At 34.5% G+C, this 15,395-nt stretch overlaps 1 protein-coding gene across 1 annotated transcript; it reads right to left on the bottom strand.

Moving 5' to 3' along the window:
* Window positions 1–3,181: 3,181 nt before the first annotated feature.
* Window positions 3,182–13,443, bottom strand: LOC133870395 (aberrant root formation protein 4). The gene is made up of 14 exons (XM_062307507.1): window positions 13,187–13,443; window positions 12,541–12,717; window positions 12,308–12,457; window positions 10,108–10,171; window positions 7,532–7,707; window positions 7,365–7,424; window positions 6,977–7,127; window positions 6,824–6,892; window positions 6,449–6,720; window positions 6,270–6,341; window positions 5,980–6,057; window positions 5,689–5,895; window positions 4,346–4,397; window positions 3,182–3,531 (listed from the first exon to the last, which is right to left on the bottom strand). Exons 1-14 carry the CDS (start codon window positions 13,262–13,264, stop codon window positions 3,311–3,313), a joined length of 1,827 nt encoding a protein of 608 aa, XP_062163491.1. The 5' UTR covers window positions 13,265–13,443; the 3' UTR covers window positions 3,182–3,310.
* Between the last annotated feature and the right edge of the window lie 1,952 nt (window positions 13,444–15,395).

Consider the following 15,395-nt stretch of genomic DNA (forward strand, 5'->3'; position numbering starts at 1 on the left):
AGATTTTGCATGGAAAATCAAAAGGCTTGAATTACTGAAGAAAAGAAAACGAAAAGAAAAAACGTAAGTGCTAAAAAAAAAAAAAAAAAAAAAAAAAAAAGCGCATTAACAAAGTAAGGTTATTAATAATCATAGGGGTTGACTCAGTTGGTTAGAGTCAGAAAGTTAAGGATGGTGGGACATTTTTCCATTCTGATCCCAGGTTTGAATCCTGCTGGGTGCAAACTTCATTTTGGCCTCAGCCATTCAAGTTGTGTGTGGCAGGGGGAGATTCCTCGGTGGGTAGGTCTTCGGATCTCTGATTATTTACCTGCGATTTAAGGCCTAATGTCTGGAGTGATGTTAGACATTGGGCCAAAAATTAGTCTGCGGTTCCTGGCAGGCAATCACTACGCTCGAAAGGTTCGACTACTATCTTGTAACGACGTACATCGTAACTATAGGGCCGTGGGATACCCGGATAAAAAATTAAATAAATAAATGTCAGATTATTAATACTAACGTTAACATTTTCACCGACCTATATTTGCATTCATTGCATCCTGTCCCAAAAAAAAATAAAAAAATAAAAAAGATTAAAAAAAAATAAAAAAATTAGAGGCGGAGGTGGAGACGAAAAGAAATAGAAAGGGGATTTGTGCAGTCAAAGCTACTGAAAATCGAAAGACAAAAGTTCAAGAAGTCAAATTTTCTCTCATTCTAAAAGAATTATGGATCTATGGTCACCGATCCAATCCAATGAATCCATTAATAGGCAGCTACGGGCTCCAAATTGAAAGGTGCCCAAAAACTTTGTGTTTGAAAAGGTATAGGTTCCTTTAGAACCTAACAGTTTATCTAAATAGATAAAAAAAAAAGTTTGTTCCAGCTTCTTTTCTAGTTGAAAGACCCGTTACAAAATCCATTAATATAAAATTAAATTGAAGAGTTTGACCTATTTAATTAAATGAGCTGAATTAAAGTTAACCTATATAGTCTTATATCCATGCCTCAATACAATCCGAATCCGACATGCAAACACCAATTGTCACCCCTAAGCCCTAGTTAAGTGCATTTATTTTAATTTGTGACTTATGCTCCGTTTGTTTCGGCATAAAATAGCTTCTGAAAAATTATTTCTGCATTTTCCGGTGTTTGGTAAGGGAAAAAATAATGGTCAACCGGAAAATGATTTTTGTTTGACAAAAAATGCTTAGTAAATTTCGGAAAATGATTTACGCTTTTTAAAAGCGTAAATTATTTTTCGTAGATGGCAGACATAATCGACCCTCTTTTAAACAACGCAGTCAACCTTTACGTTCAAGCAGTCGACTATCACCGGATTCCGACAAGCCAGATTCCAGCATTGGTCGGTGCCGGGATCCAATCACTTTTGCTAGAATCCGTAGCCAACTATAAAATAATATTTTTATATTATTTTGCATTAATATTTTTTATATTGTGAATAAAATTTGATTTTTATAAATTACTATAATTGAGTAAAAATATAAAAAAATATTTGTAATTTTCCGTACACACCAAACACCGAAAAAATGATTTCGACAGAAAATATTTTTTTTTAAAAAATAACTTTTCTGAAAATATTTTACTAAGAAAATTATTTTACACCGAAACAAACGGAGCATTAGTTTCAATACTCGGCAAAATACAAATATAAATCGAACTGTGATTTCTATTTTATGTTGATCATGATGGTGATTTCTATATGCTAGACTAACCGGAAATAACTCACAGAGCAAGTTCCATGACAAACTTTTGGCACTGACCAAAATAAAATGCACTTTTTATGTAATATTTTGTTTTTTGTTCAAATAAAACTACAATAATGAAATGGCTTCTTTTCTCTTTCTTTAGCAGCTAAACTTGCTTCGGCCTTATGTCTTACTTTGTATGTATATAATGTAATTAGATATGATCCCAAGAATAGCAATATCAGTACAATTCTATCTCAAGAGCACTAGTTTCAATGTATGATACTTCACTAAGTGATGACAAATTCATAATGCATTGACCGTTTCCTCAAAGCGGAAGCAAATTATGACTTAAGACCCTCAATCTACCGGGTGTTTGGCTTCTTCCTTTCATATCATCCAAACGTACCACGCAAAAGGAAAATGTCATTTACCCCCTCCAAGTGTCGAGAATTTTGCAATTGTAATATTGGATTATCAAATTTTCAAATTCTCAAATCCATTAAAAATTTCTGTTAAATTCTTAGGATGCCAAATGCCTAAATGCCTAATTTAAAATACTCTGTTTTGTTTTTCTTAAAAAACAATTTTCTCTAGTGACCGAACCCACGCCCCTGACCCGTGCCGTGGGCCCAGCTTAATTATGTACCCTTAGTTAATTTTGATAATTCGAAATTACCATTGCAACTCTTAACACTTCCTAAGCTAAAGTGAAGTTTTTTCAATGAAATATTTATGTAAATGCTGACAATGATTTAATTAAAAAAAAACAAAAAACAAAAAAAAAACCTTAATTCTCGCAATTATTTCACCAATTTTCCCAAAAAAAAAAAGGAAATCAATTTATGGGTAATCAGGTCAATTTGAAAAACAAAAACAGATACCCCGTGATCAGGGGTAATTCTGTCAACAAAAAAAAATCTGACACGTTCGCAACACTGGTGTGTTTGACAACAGAGTGGAATAATTATTCCACTCAGGTTTTTTCTAAAACCCGCCCGAATACCCGAGTTTGACCCGAATTTCATTTGAATTCTAAACTGACATTTTGAGTAATGGCTGGGACCCACGCGCAGGACAAGCTGTCTCCCAAAAAGCGCGTGGGTCCCACATATAAATAATAAAATAATACAAATTTAAATAAAAAAAAATTAAAAGAAATTAATTAAAAAAACAAGGGGTTGGTTGGGGGTGGCCGCGCAGCCTCCCTCGACCAACGGGGGTGGCCGCGCGGTCACCCCTGACCCTTGGGGGTGGCCGCACGGCCACCCCCGGTCACCTCCGGGGGTGGATGCCAACCCGGCAGCCACCCCTGCATCATTTTTTTTTTAAAAAAAATTTTAATTTAATTTTTTTAAAAAAAAAAAAAATTATTTATTTATTTTTTAATTAAATAATCAATATATAATAAATTATTATTTTACACAACTTTTCAAAATACCAATCATTATACACAACTTTTTAAACTTTCAATCATTTCTTACCATTAAAATATAATATTTTTCAATCTTAAAATTCAACATCCAAACACAATTTTTTACCTCGATATTTGCAAATAGAATTAGAATTCAATTCTAATTCTCAAAATTCAATACCCAAACGAACCATTAAGTGACAACTTATGCAGATTGTTTCAGCTTTTCTTCGACAAGCTCAATACACCGGTACAAAACCAACTCAACCGGGTTTAGGGTACATGCTGTGTCATCTGCGAGTGGAACAGAATCATTCCTGTTTTCTGCCATTATGCCTGTCACCAGTGTTCGAAGAGGTAGAAGCCATTCATTGTATGCCTTCAGCAAATTGATCTTGGAAAGCACCTCAGTATAATTGGTTTTTCCTGTTCCATTGGTCACTTAAGTCAAAAAAAAAAAAAAAATACAAGTCGTATCTTATAGACCAAATTACAAACATACTCTCTTCTTCACTTCTAAATATTAAATCAAGTTTACGGTACAATAGATTTAAATTTCTAGAGTTATTGTCATTGTCAATCATTTTGGTGTATTTCCATCTATGCCCCCATTTTTGTGCTTTTGCTCTTATAATACAAAGAGCAGATATAAAAGGAGTACTACCAAAATTTATGCAACAACGAAGCAAGCTAATAAAACTGTTCATGGCGTGTTTCAAGCATGTGGCGTGCATACAATGCAATGGTAGGGTTCATGGAGGTAGGGTTCTTTTGTTTGCTAAAATCTTATTTGATTGGTCCATTTTACCAATTGGGTTTATATTCCAATTTCCAACACAACCTTATAAACTCCAGAGACAAAAATAAAAAAAAAAATAAAAAAGAAGAAGAAGAAGAAGAAAAAAGGAAAAAAAGAAGAAAAAAGAAAAAAAGAAGGAAGCCTGAGGAAGAGGGATCAATAATGCACATTAAGCCACACTAGGGTAAAGTAATGTAGAGGTAAAGCGATGCTTTCTAGTTGTGCATGAAGTGGATTCTCTCCTTTTATTATCACACTTCTTCCTTGGTCTTACTTTTTTGGCATCTTGACTGTAGTGGAAATGGACCATACTTTGAGCCATGGCTACATGGTAGTAGCCTGAAAGGTGTACTACCAAAATTTATGCAACAAAGAAGCAAGCTAATAAAACCTTTTTCCAACTTTGATTCTAACTAGATATTAGATAAAATAATGAATTACCTGTCGACTCTGTTATTAACACAAATCTGTACAAGTTGAGAGCAGATTGGACCTGTATAAAGTTTGACGAAGGAATAATTAAAATTAGTTAAACCAAAAAATCTTTACAAGGCTGAACAAAATTACTTGACACACTTTCAGGCTGTCAAACTGGCAAGAAATTACAGCCAAACTCAATTAACAACATTACCATATACGCAAACTGCATGCTCTATATCCTTTTCTAGAACTCTCAAACTAATAGAAGATCCTTTAGTGATTAGTTTTCAGCACTAGAAACAAACACAAATACACGCCTTGGTGTTAGCCAAATATATAAAGCACTAGCCATTGTGAAGTAAACCAACCCAAAGTATGGACACGTCCATAAGTGATACAAGATGTCTACAAAATGAACAAAGTTAAGCACTGGAAAAACCTTCTTACAACTAAAGCGGAACTGAAGCTACCATGCTTCAAATTTTGGACTAATAGAAACTTCAAAAGCAAACTATTAAATTCTAAGGTTGGACAGCGGGGTAGAGTTAAAAAAAAATTCTAAGGGTACCTTATGATGGAGGGAGAGAAGAGAAAGGGAGAGGAGGTTACACTTCCCATATTTGGATGTATTTTATGAGGAAGGGAGAAGAGGATTTGAGTGGATTTGGAGGGGTGCCAACGTCCAATACCCCCTTCAGCCCCCTGGCGGTAAGTAAAAAAAATTCAATTAATTCTTCCCTCAAAATTTTCAATTCCCTTGACTTTTGGGAAATATGAAGGGACATAATACCAACTTCAATGCAATTTTCTGTACTTCATCTTTTATCCCAAATAACTTATCAATAATTATCTTCAACAATATCTTCAACAATATGTAAACAAACTCCTATCGTTCATCCTACTTTATTGTCAATTTACATAATATCTTATTTTTTTCCCCTCCTTTCCACCCTATTACAACTAACAAAGGGAGGAATGCATTCTCCCTCTCCCTCTCCATATTTACAAAGACATCAAAACAAAGGAAATGATAACTATTCTCTCTCCTCTCCTTTCCCTCCAAACTCCCAAACATAGTCTATGCCTAAATGGCATGCAACAACTTGCTTCACATATTGCATATATATGGTTATCCAGGAGAAAGACATTGTGTCCAATTTTTACTAAGACTATATAAGTCTTAGTTACTGGGTAATTTAAAATAAACATAAAAGGAAAACATAACTCTAAAAGCCATTGCAATCTGCTAAACAGCATAAAGTAGTTAAATAACAAAATGAGAACTGCATCTGAAAAAAAAGGAAGTATTTTAGTAAATGAAAAACAATAAAATCAGAAGGAAAAAAATTCATTAGAAAAAATACCGCATCATTATTCTCAGGAAGGGATGGAGGGCCTCCCTTTGGTGGCCTCAAAACCAACTCCACCAGTTCAAGGACAGTGGCATTCCAAAAGAACAATTTTGGACATTCTTTATTTTCTGTTTGCTGAGCTTCATCATTTCTCATTGATAGTCTTTTGCGATTTTCCATGTGCATTTCTCCTCTAACAAGATCCAAAAGAATTGCAATCTACAAAAGGTTCACGACTACATCAGATAATGCAAAACGAATATAAAATGTTACCATTCATAAAAACTAACTGAAAAAATTTACCATGGAGGAAGAGTCGGTATTTGTGATCAAAGCTTTCAAAATGTCAAACCTCTGAGAACTTGGGATATCAGCAAGTACCTGGTTTTGAGTAGCCAACGCAAGCAGGTATTAACAATACTAATAAGTGTATACAATGCTTGAGAAAATAAGGTCATAAGAACATGGTAAATGTTAAAGCTTTAGATAAAATATGGTCGAGGACCACAATATAACCCACTTTTGGAGATTGCAGACAACAAATTTCTTGTGGAGTTGAAACTTCATGGCACTAAAAGATACAAATTCCCTACCCTTTTAAATGCATCGAAGGCAAGCTTCCTTAGCACTGTATCTGGTGCGTATATGATGATCATTTTAATAGCCTGAAATATATAGTTTTGACCATCAGAGATGAAATGGATCAAACTTTATCCATTTTAATAAGACACAGGTTGGATATATTGTATAAGCTCAATATGTCAGAGACTACCTGCAAAGCAGCAAAAAGATTGGGCACATAAGATGACAAGTCAGCAAGTTCATCATCACATTTTTGGGAGATATTTCCATCAGTTATGCAAAGCAACAAGTTGATGGCATGTTTCTTTAAATCCCATGGCAGATTGACAAAACAGTATATGTGCTTCAACATGCCTACTGTTTGCCACCTTCTCATCTGGTTACTTCGAAGCTCATCCTTGACAGCAGTCAGGTCCTCCTCGGCAGCCTGAGCAACTTCATCCGAGATATGGCCCCAAATAACTGCCTCAAGAAAGATAAAGGCATGTTAGAGAAACAGTATAAAATATTGGAAGAAAACTCAATGCCAATAGAATAAATAAAATCTGTATTTGCAAATATGAACCTGAAAGAGATGCACCATGTTTGACATAGGCTAAACAACTCATATAATCATCTTTGTCTTCTGTGCATTCTGTAAAAAGAAAAAAGAAAATGAAATGAAAAAACAATACCAGCTAAAATAAGAGGAGAAAATAAGCAATCAAAGAAAAATTACCTCCTATAACAATGGTAGTCATTTTGTCAACATCACTCCCAGTTATTAGACCAAGATACGATAGACTACAATAAGGAAAGAAAAGCAAAAATTGTGAAACCAAGCGATGGCAGTTCGGATTGTTATGATTCAAGCTGACGGAAACAAGAGCCTGCACATCAAGGGTTTATTTTAAGAGACATGCACACACATATATTAAAAACCAGAAAAACAAATAAATAAGAAATAATTATTGAAATACAAAACGGCAAAAAATAAGGCCCACAAGAAAATGAAATAGGAAAAGACGATTGAATAGAATCAAACACCAAAAAATCTTCAAGGTGTAACATAAATGAAAACAATTAATACTCAAACTGGAAGTTCAGTCCCACAGAGAAATGCCAACCATGCTTTGCAAGACATAAAGACCAAGTAGAGCACAAAGCTTTTCCTTTGATCTACCTTCCTGTCGCACAGAATGGAAGGTCATCATGATCTAATAGAGAACATATCAAGAATCTCAAGAATAGCCCAATAAAGTAGGGAAACATATTGTATGAGAATGTCACAGACCAACTTTGTGCAAACTGCACGTATAGAATTGGCAATGCCTACAGCTCTGTCAAACAAACTCTCAACTTCTGTTTCCCCATCATCTGACTCCCACGACGCGACCTTTAAAACTTTAACAATAATAGGAACTGCTTCTTTTACTTGCTCAAAGTGATGCTTCCGAATGGAAAGAATTACTGAAAACCAAAAAGAGTATGGACCAAGAACTTTCTCAGCTTACTACAGGCAAAAGTGTAGCTTTCACCCCTTTCATACACACAAATTTCAAGCACAGACCACATTATACAGAAAGAGAATTGCAAGAAAATTTGGACATAGATAATCAAATTTTAGACAATTTTCATTTAATTAAGTATTTTGGAACATGTGCCCAAAGAAGACCAAGGAATAATATAAGCATGCACCAATCTGCAATTGTTAATAAAGATACTGGAGCTCCACATTAGCCGCAACAGAGGCGTCCTTTGACCGAGCAATACCAAAAAAACAGGAAAAGCAACCTTCAGAACCATATCCCCACACCATAGATTATGCCAAAATCTAATCCTAGTCAAAATCTAGTCCTGGTTAAAGGGGAGGGGGTTGGGAATGTTAGGGTTTTAATGTAAAACACTATGCCTAGTGTTTTAGAAAGTTAGGCAACAAAAAAAAAAAATCAAATCAAATCAAATCTTTATAAATGTCAATCAGTCGGTTATGCATTCTTTTGTTGTTTATAACTTCAAAATTGATTTTGTTATTCATATCTATTTTATTTCTTATGGTGTTTGTTATTCATCTTTTAAATTAAAAATTAGTACGCATAATATATTAAATTCATTACTGTATCTCCATCCTATCGTATCCTAGATTTTCAAGAATTGACGTATCACCATGTCCAAAACATATTGTATCCATATTGGTGTTTCATAAGTTATAACTTTAGTACATAAAACCCAATTAAATTTGTACTAGCTCATTCCAAATAATAAAGCCCTTACCCCCCCCCCCCCCCCCCCCCACACACACACAAGATTTGCTAGATCCATCATTGGCGAACCCAATTGTACCATTGTATGTAATACTACTAAGAATAAGAAAATGACACAACAAGTAGACATTACCAGCAATATGTTACGGGTCTACACCATGACTAAGAAGGAAGGAAGTGAGCTGTCGAATACCATGCCTCTCCCAAGGAAAGTCTTGAGCTGCACAACATGTCCCTTATCCAATTTAAGGAGAGAAATAAGGGACTTTCCTCCAAAGAAATAGTCTTGAGCTGCACAATCTATCTAATTTACCATTCATCCCCCATTACGGAGGACCGTAACATCTTGGCATCAAAGCCACGTTTCGACATGACGTAGCAACGGCTAGATCGCATGTGGAGCACGTTGGGGTCAATGGAGGAACGATTAACCAAACACCTCGATGAGATGATGGCTACCCTCTCCATCCAGTTCCAAAAATTCTGTGCAGAAGACCCATCCCACACAAGCTCTTCGCAGGTAATATCACTCCCATCCTCACCCTTAGAAAAGATACCAGAAAAACAACCACCAAAAGAAACCACAAACCCACCACCTTGCGAACAATCACAGCCCCAAATTCAAACCCAAACAATCACAGCCCCGATGCCATTCAAGGACCCAAGACCCACCACTGCTCAAAAGAAAGACCAACCCCCACCATCACCACAAACACACACGTACTCACTCAGTTCCCCTCCAAAACTCCCACCTAGTTTACCCATCAATAAGTCAAATCATCACCCACAGTACCAACCCCATAAACCTCAAAACCCAGCCACTTCATGCGAGATCTCCTTAATCTCGCATTCCCCACACCTAAAAGCCAATCATTGTCAGCCACAAAACAAGAGAACGAAACCCAAACGAAAAAAAACCACCTAAAGGCCATCATTGCTTTTCCTGTTACTCACCACCATAGATCAACCCATCAGCACAGCCACTACCTAAAATCCCACCCAAAACGCAAAGAAAAAGCACATCCTGGCCAAAACCCACCAAACAAACCCACCAACATAGGATACATGCTCATAAAGCAAGAATCCTACTAGGAGAATAAATGCAGGATTTTAAGGAGAGAAATAAGGGACTTATTTCCCATTAGAGTAAGCAGGATTTTAATGAGAGAAATAAGGGACTTGTTGTCCATTAGAGTAAGCAGGATTTTAGGGAGAGAAATAAGGGACTTGTTTCCCATTAGAGTTAGAAGTAATATTTACGTATTATATTTCCTCTTATGTAATCATCTCTATATAAACCTAATAGAGTGATCAATAAAAATATCAAGTAGAAAATTATTAGACAACTCTTGTAGTTGCTTTGGAGTTTTTTAGGGTTCCTCGAATAATCCTAACATTAGGAGGCCTAGGGTACCTCGAATACCTTACTATCACACCATTCACACGCACTTACTATCCAATTTACAATTGTTCATCCCCTGTTACGGAGGACCGTAACACAATAACTCAATTCCAAGTACAACATCCATACTTAAGTATTATGTAAATGAATTGATAGTACCGTTGCTTTCACCATTACTTAAGGCAACAATGTAAATCTCATTACCTTTTGAAAGACCACTTAGTAGAGGGGCAATACAAGCAGAAGCCTTAATCGTCTTGCTTAATGCCTGGTACAATTAAAATCATATGTTAGCGATGAACTAGAACACAGAACAAAAAATAATTACAAGTAACATAGGAACGGATAAATTAAGCATACATCTCCTCTACGAATATAAGCAATGAGAAATAGAGAGGTGCCACATTAACGCACATAATTGATGCCACTTGCATATAAGTTCACATGTTAGTCAAAAAACAGAAGATCAAAATCTGATACATCATATTCAGAGAAATTCAACTTTAATGCATGTTAATTATCAGAACAAATTCATTAAGCTCCATTTCTAATGTCCACTTTGATCAGTCACTCAAAATATGAAAAATTAAGGTGCAATATGAATAACTGAAGTGTTGAGAACAACTTCACATGGAGTTACAAAGTAAAAGACTAATTGGTAATAATGACTATATGATTGTCAAATTATATAGAATCTAAGCTTTTAGATCAATAAGATTTATTGAATACTATTTTTTTTTTTGTGTGTGTGTGTGTGGGGGGGGGGGGGGGGGAAGAAGAGAATGAATAACGGGGATAAAGATGGTGGGTAGCGTAGGATCAGTAGTAGTTCTAGGTTGGTTACAAGTGGAATGAGTTAAAGTAATGGAAAATTCTCTATAACTTAACTCCCAAAAAACACATCAAACAAGAAGCAGATTCATAAAACAATTAGATTATATGAATGATATTCATCAATAACGAGGTAAAAAGCAAGAGAATAGCAGCTACATGTTGGTTGAGAGTTAAAGGGGTACTAGGCAGGGGGCTGAGGAATCCATTTTGTTTTCACAATTCTGACACAACCAACTAAGAAATTGATATCAAAGCCAAAAGGTGGTGCTTGTTAATTGAGAGTTTTCTGGGTGAAACCACTAACATTTGCAGGTTTTAGGTCATGATTTGCTATTTTGCAAGTTCTTTTAAGATTGACGAATCCCCGGAATCATGATAACCAAGAGTCCACCATAGAAACACAATCATTCTTGCTTTCCACAAAATTATTCATTAGATTCTTATATAAGGAGCCCCCATTAACATCTTGACCTCACAATACTAAAAATGTGGGGTTCTTCAAGCTAGGCAATCAAACTTTATTAGTTGACCACAAAATACATGAAAAGCTATTCTGATGTCCATAGAGCATCAAGTACTTCTCTCATAAATATTGAACACTCTCCAAGATTGTGTTTCTCCTTTAACCTGCTATATGAAAGTTAGCAATCTAAGTATCATGAAAAAACTGGCACTTGTTCTTGCCTCCCTCAAACTAAAATCTCAGACTTATTTGGCGATGGCCAAAAGCTTAGAGAAAGTGTTGACCCAAATAGCTTGAGTTTGAGATGATCAAAATAGGAGAATCTCTTAAGTGGCAGAGCTCTCTTCCCTTCAATGGGAGCATTTGTGTTTCATGTCTGTGTTTTTTGGACATGATATCTAAAGAATTCAAATATTTGTACTTGAGATACATATATTCTTAGCTCTCAGTTCCAGGTGTTTACTATACAATTTAGACATACATTGGTTCATCAATTACAAAGAGACTTAACAGGAGACAGAATTCATCTTCCACTCCACCTGTGTATTCCACAACATGAGAATATTATACATGGATCATGAATCTTCTCGAACTTCGTTTTTTAGATATGCTTAGGAGCATAATGTCTATGTATTCAGACAATGGGTCAAGTTTTATTTGGAGAACAAATTCCATCAAAGGCAATGCTAGCAGAGGAATTCCATGATCCATCACTGTTGCTCATCACTAAAAATATATGTTGCTGTTAATATTACGCGTATTTATAAGTTAGCAAACAACCCATGCAGAGATATTAGTGAGAAACCTGTTTCACTTTGAGAATTGAAGTCAATGAGATACACTATAGTAGCAAGTTAAAAATTAACAAAATCAAAATGCATAGACATTATATAGGAGTAGTCAAAATTTCACTTTCAGATTATATATGTTTAAATCATGTTTTATAAGATGAGCCATCACAGACGAAAATCCTTGTCATGTATATTGGTTGCTCCCCTTCTCACTTTTCAAGAAAAGTTAAACTCCATACCTATGCATTCCTAAGCAAACATCAAAATGATACAAAGAAACACGACTAATTTGATTATAAACATCCAAACAACACACCTCACAAAGAATTGAAAGCATGTCCCGGGGACTACACATTGCTATAAATTGATCAATAACACAATTAGCAATCTCCAAACATCTATCCGAGACACCTGCAAACTTTGAAACTGCTGTCGGCAACTCAAACGCGAGCATGTCAATAACTGTCTGCCACACCGTCAAACAATTTATGAAGTCGTCAACAAATCAAAACATTTATCAACAATAAACAATACAAAAGGAAATAAAACCTGGTCCAGTGAAGGAGAACACAAATATTCATAAATTTCCGAAAGAACTTCAAATGCATTGTGCTTTGCGTCCTCATTGTCAGGCGCTGATGCAGCAGCATCTGAGATTGTATCGAGAAACTCGACAAGCTCTGAGACTGGGTTATCAGACTGATGTGGATCTCCTGCTTCGATCGACTAGAGTAATACAAAAACACCATGATCTTAGACATTAAAACTCCATTTAATTCGTGACAAGATAAAGTAAATAACGAATTTTAATTATATCTGAGCATTTTTCTTTGATTTCTTATTGTTCGTATCTGTAAAACATCAGAATCCTCGACTCAGCCTGTATATACGTTATTTTCTGTTCTTTTCTATTACCTTGCCACAAGTTCTCAGCAAACAAGCACAAACACTAAGAAATTGCAACTTCCATTTGACCACAGAAAAACCAAATCCTCAACTCAGCTAAACTTCCTTTTGTTTGATTTTGTTTCAGAGAAACTTCCAAGATCGAAAAAGTTTTTGAACTTTGATTTCGAATCAGAGAAACTTGCAATATAGGAAAAAGCTTTTGAACTCTACCATTTTCCTACGTTTTCTCGGGAAGCAAACAGGAGTACTCCGGAAAATTCAAAAGAGAGAAGTGGCGGGGTCTTACTTTGGAGCATGAGTTCAGGATGTCAATAGTACGAAGAGCAGCGGAGGGGCTGCGATCGTCTGCGTTCGCCACTGACATGGCGCCGCTGCAACTCTGGAACTCCGAATCTGACAGCGGAACCAAATCCGAATCAATCCTACCCCTATTATCGGAAGGTTCTGCACCGATGAATCGACACCGTATTATTCTTGCGATAACTTTTCGAGAAGAAGCGAGAGAAGGCGGGGTTTTGTAAAAATGAATTTCATCTTTTTGTAGTATATAAAGTGATTTTCTAATTAGCATACCACAAATATTTAAATATTTTAGCATCTTCCGCGAATAGAAATTATTTGTTTCATTTTTTTTTCCTTTTTTTTTTTTCACATGTTCACGAAATAAGAAAAATAAAAATTCAAATTAGTAACCTCCATTTCATGAGGCGTAATTTTCAGTCGATTGAACTACAGACACAATTCGTTTCATCTATTTATTCATCTTCATACTAAATTAAATAACTACTATATTTTACCACATCAATTCTTTTACTTTTTATTTTTCTTTTTATAATCAATTTTATAAAATATTTGTGAAATGTTTATAACTTTGTATCATATGTAGCATTAATTGTTTTAAGTTTCTTTCTTGTTCTTTATTTTGAAAGAAAGTCGCTTAAAACAAATAGTGATATAAATTGTATAAATATTTTACAAAAATATCTGATAAAATAAATATTTTTTAAATAACTTGACATAAAAAGTCATGTTACCTAAAGGTGTATAAGCAGACAGTTATTAACCGTTTAATAACCAAAACCGTAACAACTTAGAGTGAAACGGTTAGCAGTTTTAAGAGTAGGCAAATGCAATTATAGATATATATAATAATAATAATATAAAACGATATCATTTTTCGTGCACTTGATATATGTTTTGAGTTTTGAGTTTAATAAAGTTGATCTTTATTTATAATAATAATAATAATATTATGGAGCTTTATTATATTTTGAAGTCTTCTACTTATTTAAAAAATGTTCAAACTCATCTAAAATATGCTACACAAAAAAGGCTCAAGGAAAGCTCGAAACACTATAATAGGCAAATTTCTAAAAAGCGGTTATGCGATGCAGTTATAAGTTTTAATAACCGCATAAGGTGGAGCGTTTACGGTTACGAAAATTCGATAAACACCTAAGGTAGTGGTGGTTGGCAATTAGAGCCAATAACCACTAAATAGCATTCTTATTAGCCTCAATAAATTTTACTACCAAAATAGCTAAAAACCACTTTTCTTTATTTTAGCTATTCAATTTTTTAAAGTACCCCAACAGCCTCACCATTTTAACTATCCACTATCACTATTTTATTTAAATAATATTTTTCAAAATAGAGGTTGTATATGATGCATGAGAGATAAATTAAAAAAAAAATTGAAAATAGAGAAAATTTTAATAGTTTTTTATTGTTTTGGCGAGTGAATATTACTCATTATTATTGGTGAGTACTGTTCACTTACCAATTTTATTTTATTTTTTCAACAAATTGGTGAGGCTGATGGAGACTCATTTTGGACTATTTCAGTAAATTGGCTCACTAAAATAGACAAAAAGCTATTTTGGTGAGTCTACTGAGGGTTTCGTTTGAATTTGTAATTTCAAAAAGTGCGATTTAAACATATCGATTTGAAAAAGTAATTTTTAAAAACGCAGTTAAGTGTTTGACAAAATCGCAGTTTAGCCTTTAAAATCGCAGGTTATCCTTTAAAATTATGCGTTTTCAAATTGCAATTTTTTAAAATACGTAATTCCTAAACAATTCATTAAAAAATGTCTAAAATCATTTAAAATATGCTATATATATATATATATATATATATATATATATATATATATACACACACACACACAAAGGCTCAACGAAAGCCCAAAACACTAAAATAGGCAAATTTCTAAAAAACGGTTATGGTGTGCAGTTATAAGTTTATTAACCTTTAATCGACGGTTATTTTAAAACGGAAAATTGCCTAAAGTGGAGCGGGTACAGTTATGAAAATTCGATAAACATCTAAGGCGGTTGAGATTATAGCCAATAACCACTAAGAGCATTCTTAGTAGTCTCATTAAATTTTATTAGCAAAAATAGCTAAAACCCTCTTTTTATTTATTTTAACCATAAAATTTTTTAAAGCACCTCACCAATCTCACAATTTTAGCTATTCACTATCATTATTC

The sequence above is a fragment of the Alnus glutinosa genome, chromosome 6 (genome assembly GCF_958979055.1).
Source record: "Alnus glutinosa chromosome 6, dhAlnGlut1.1, whole genome shotgun sequence".
Taxonomy (NCBI): Eukaryota; Viridiplantae; Streptophyta; class Magnoliopsida; order Fagales; family Betulaceae; genus Alnus; species Alnus glutinosa.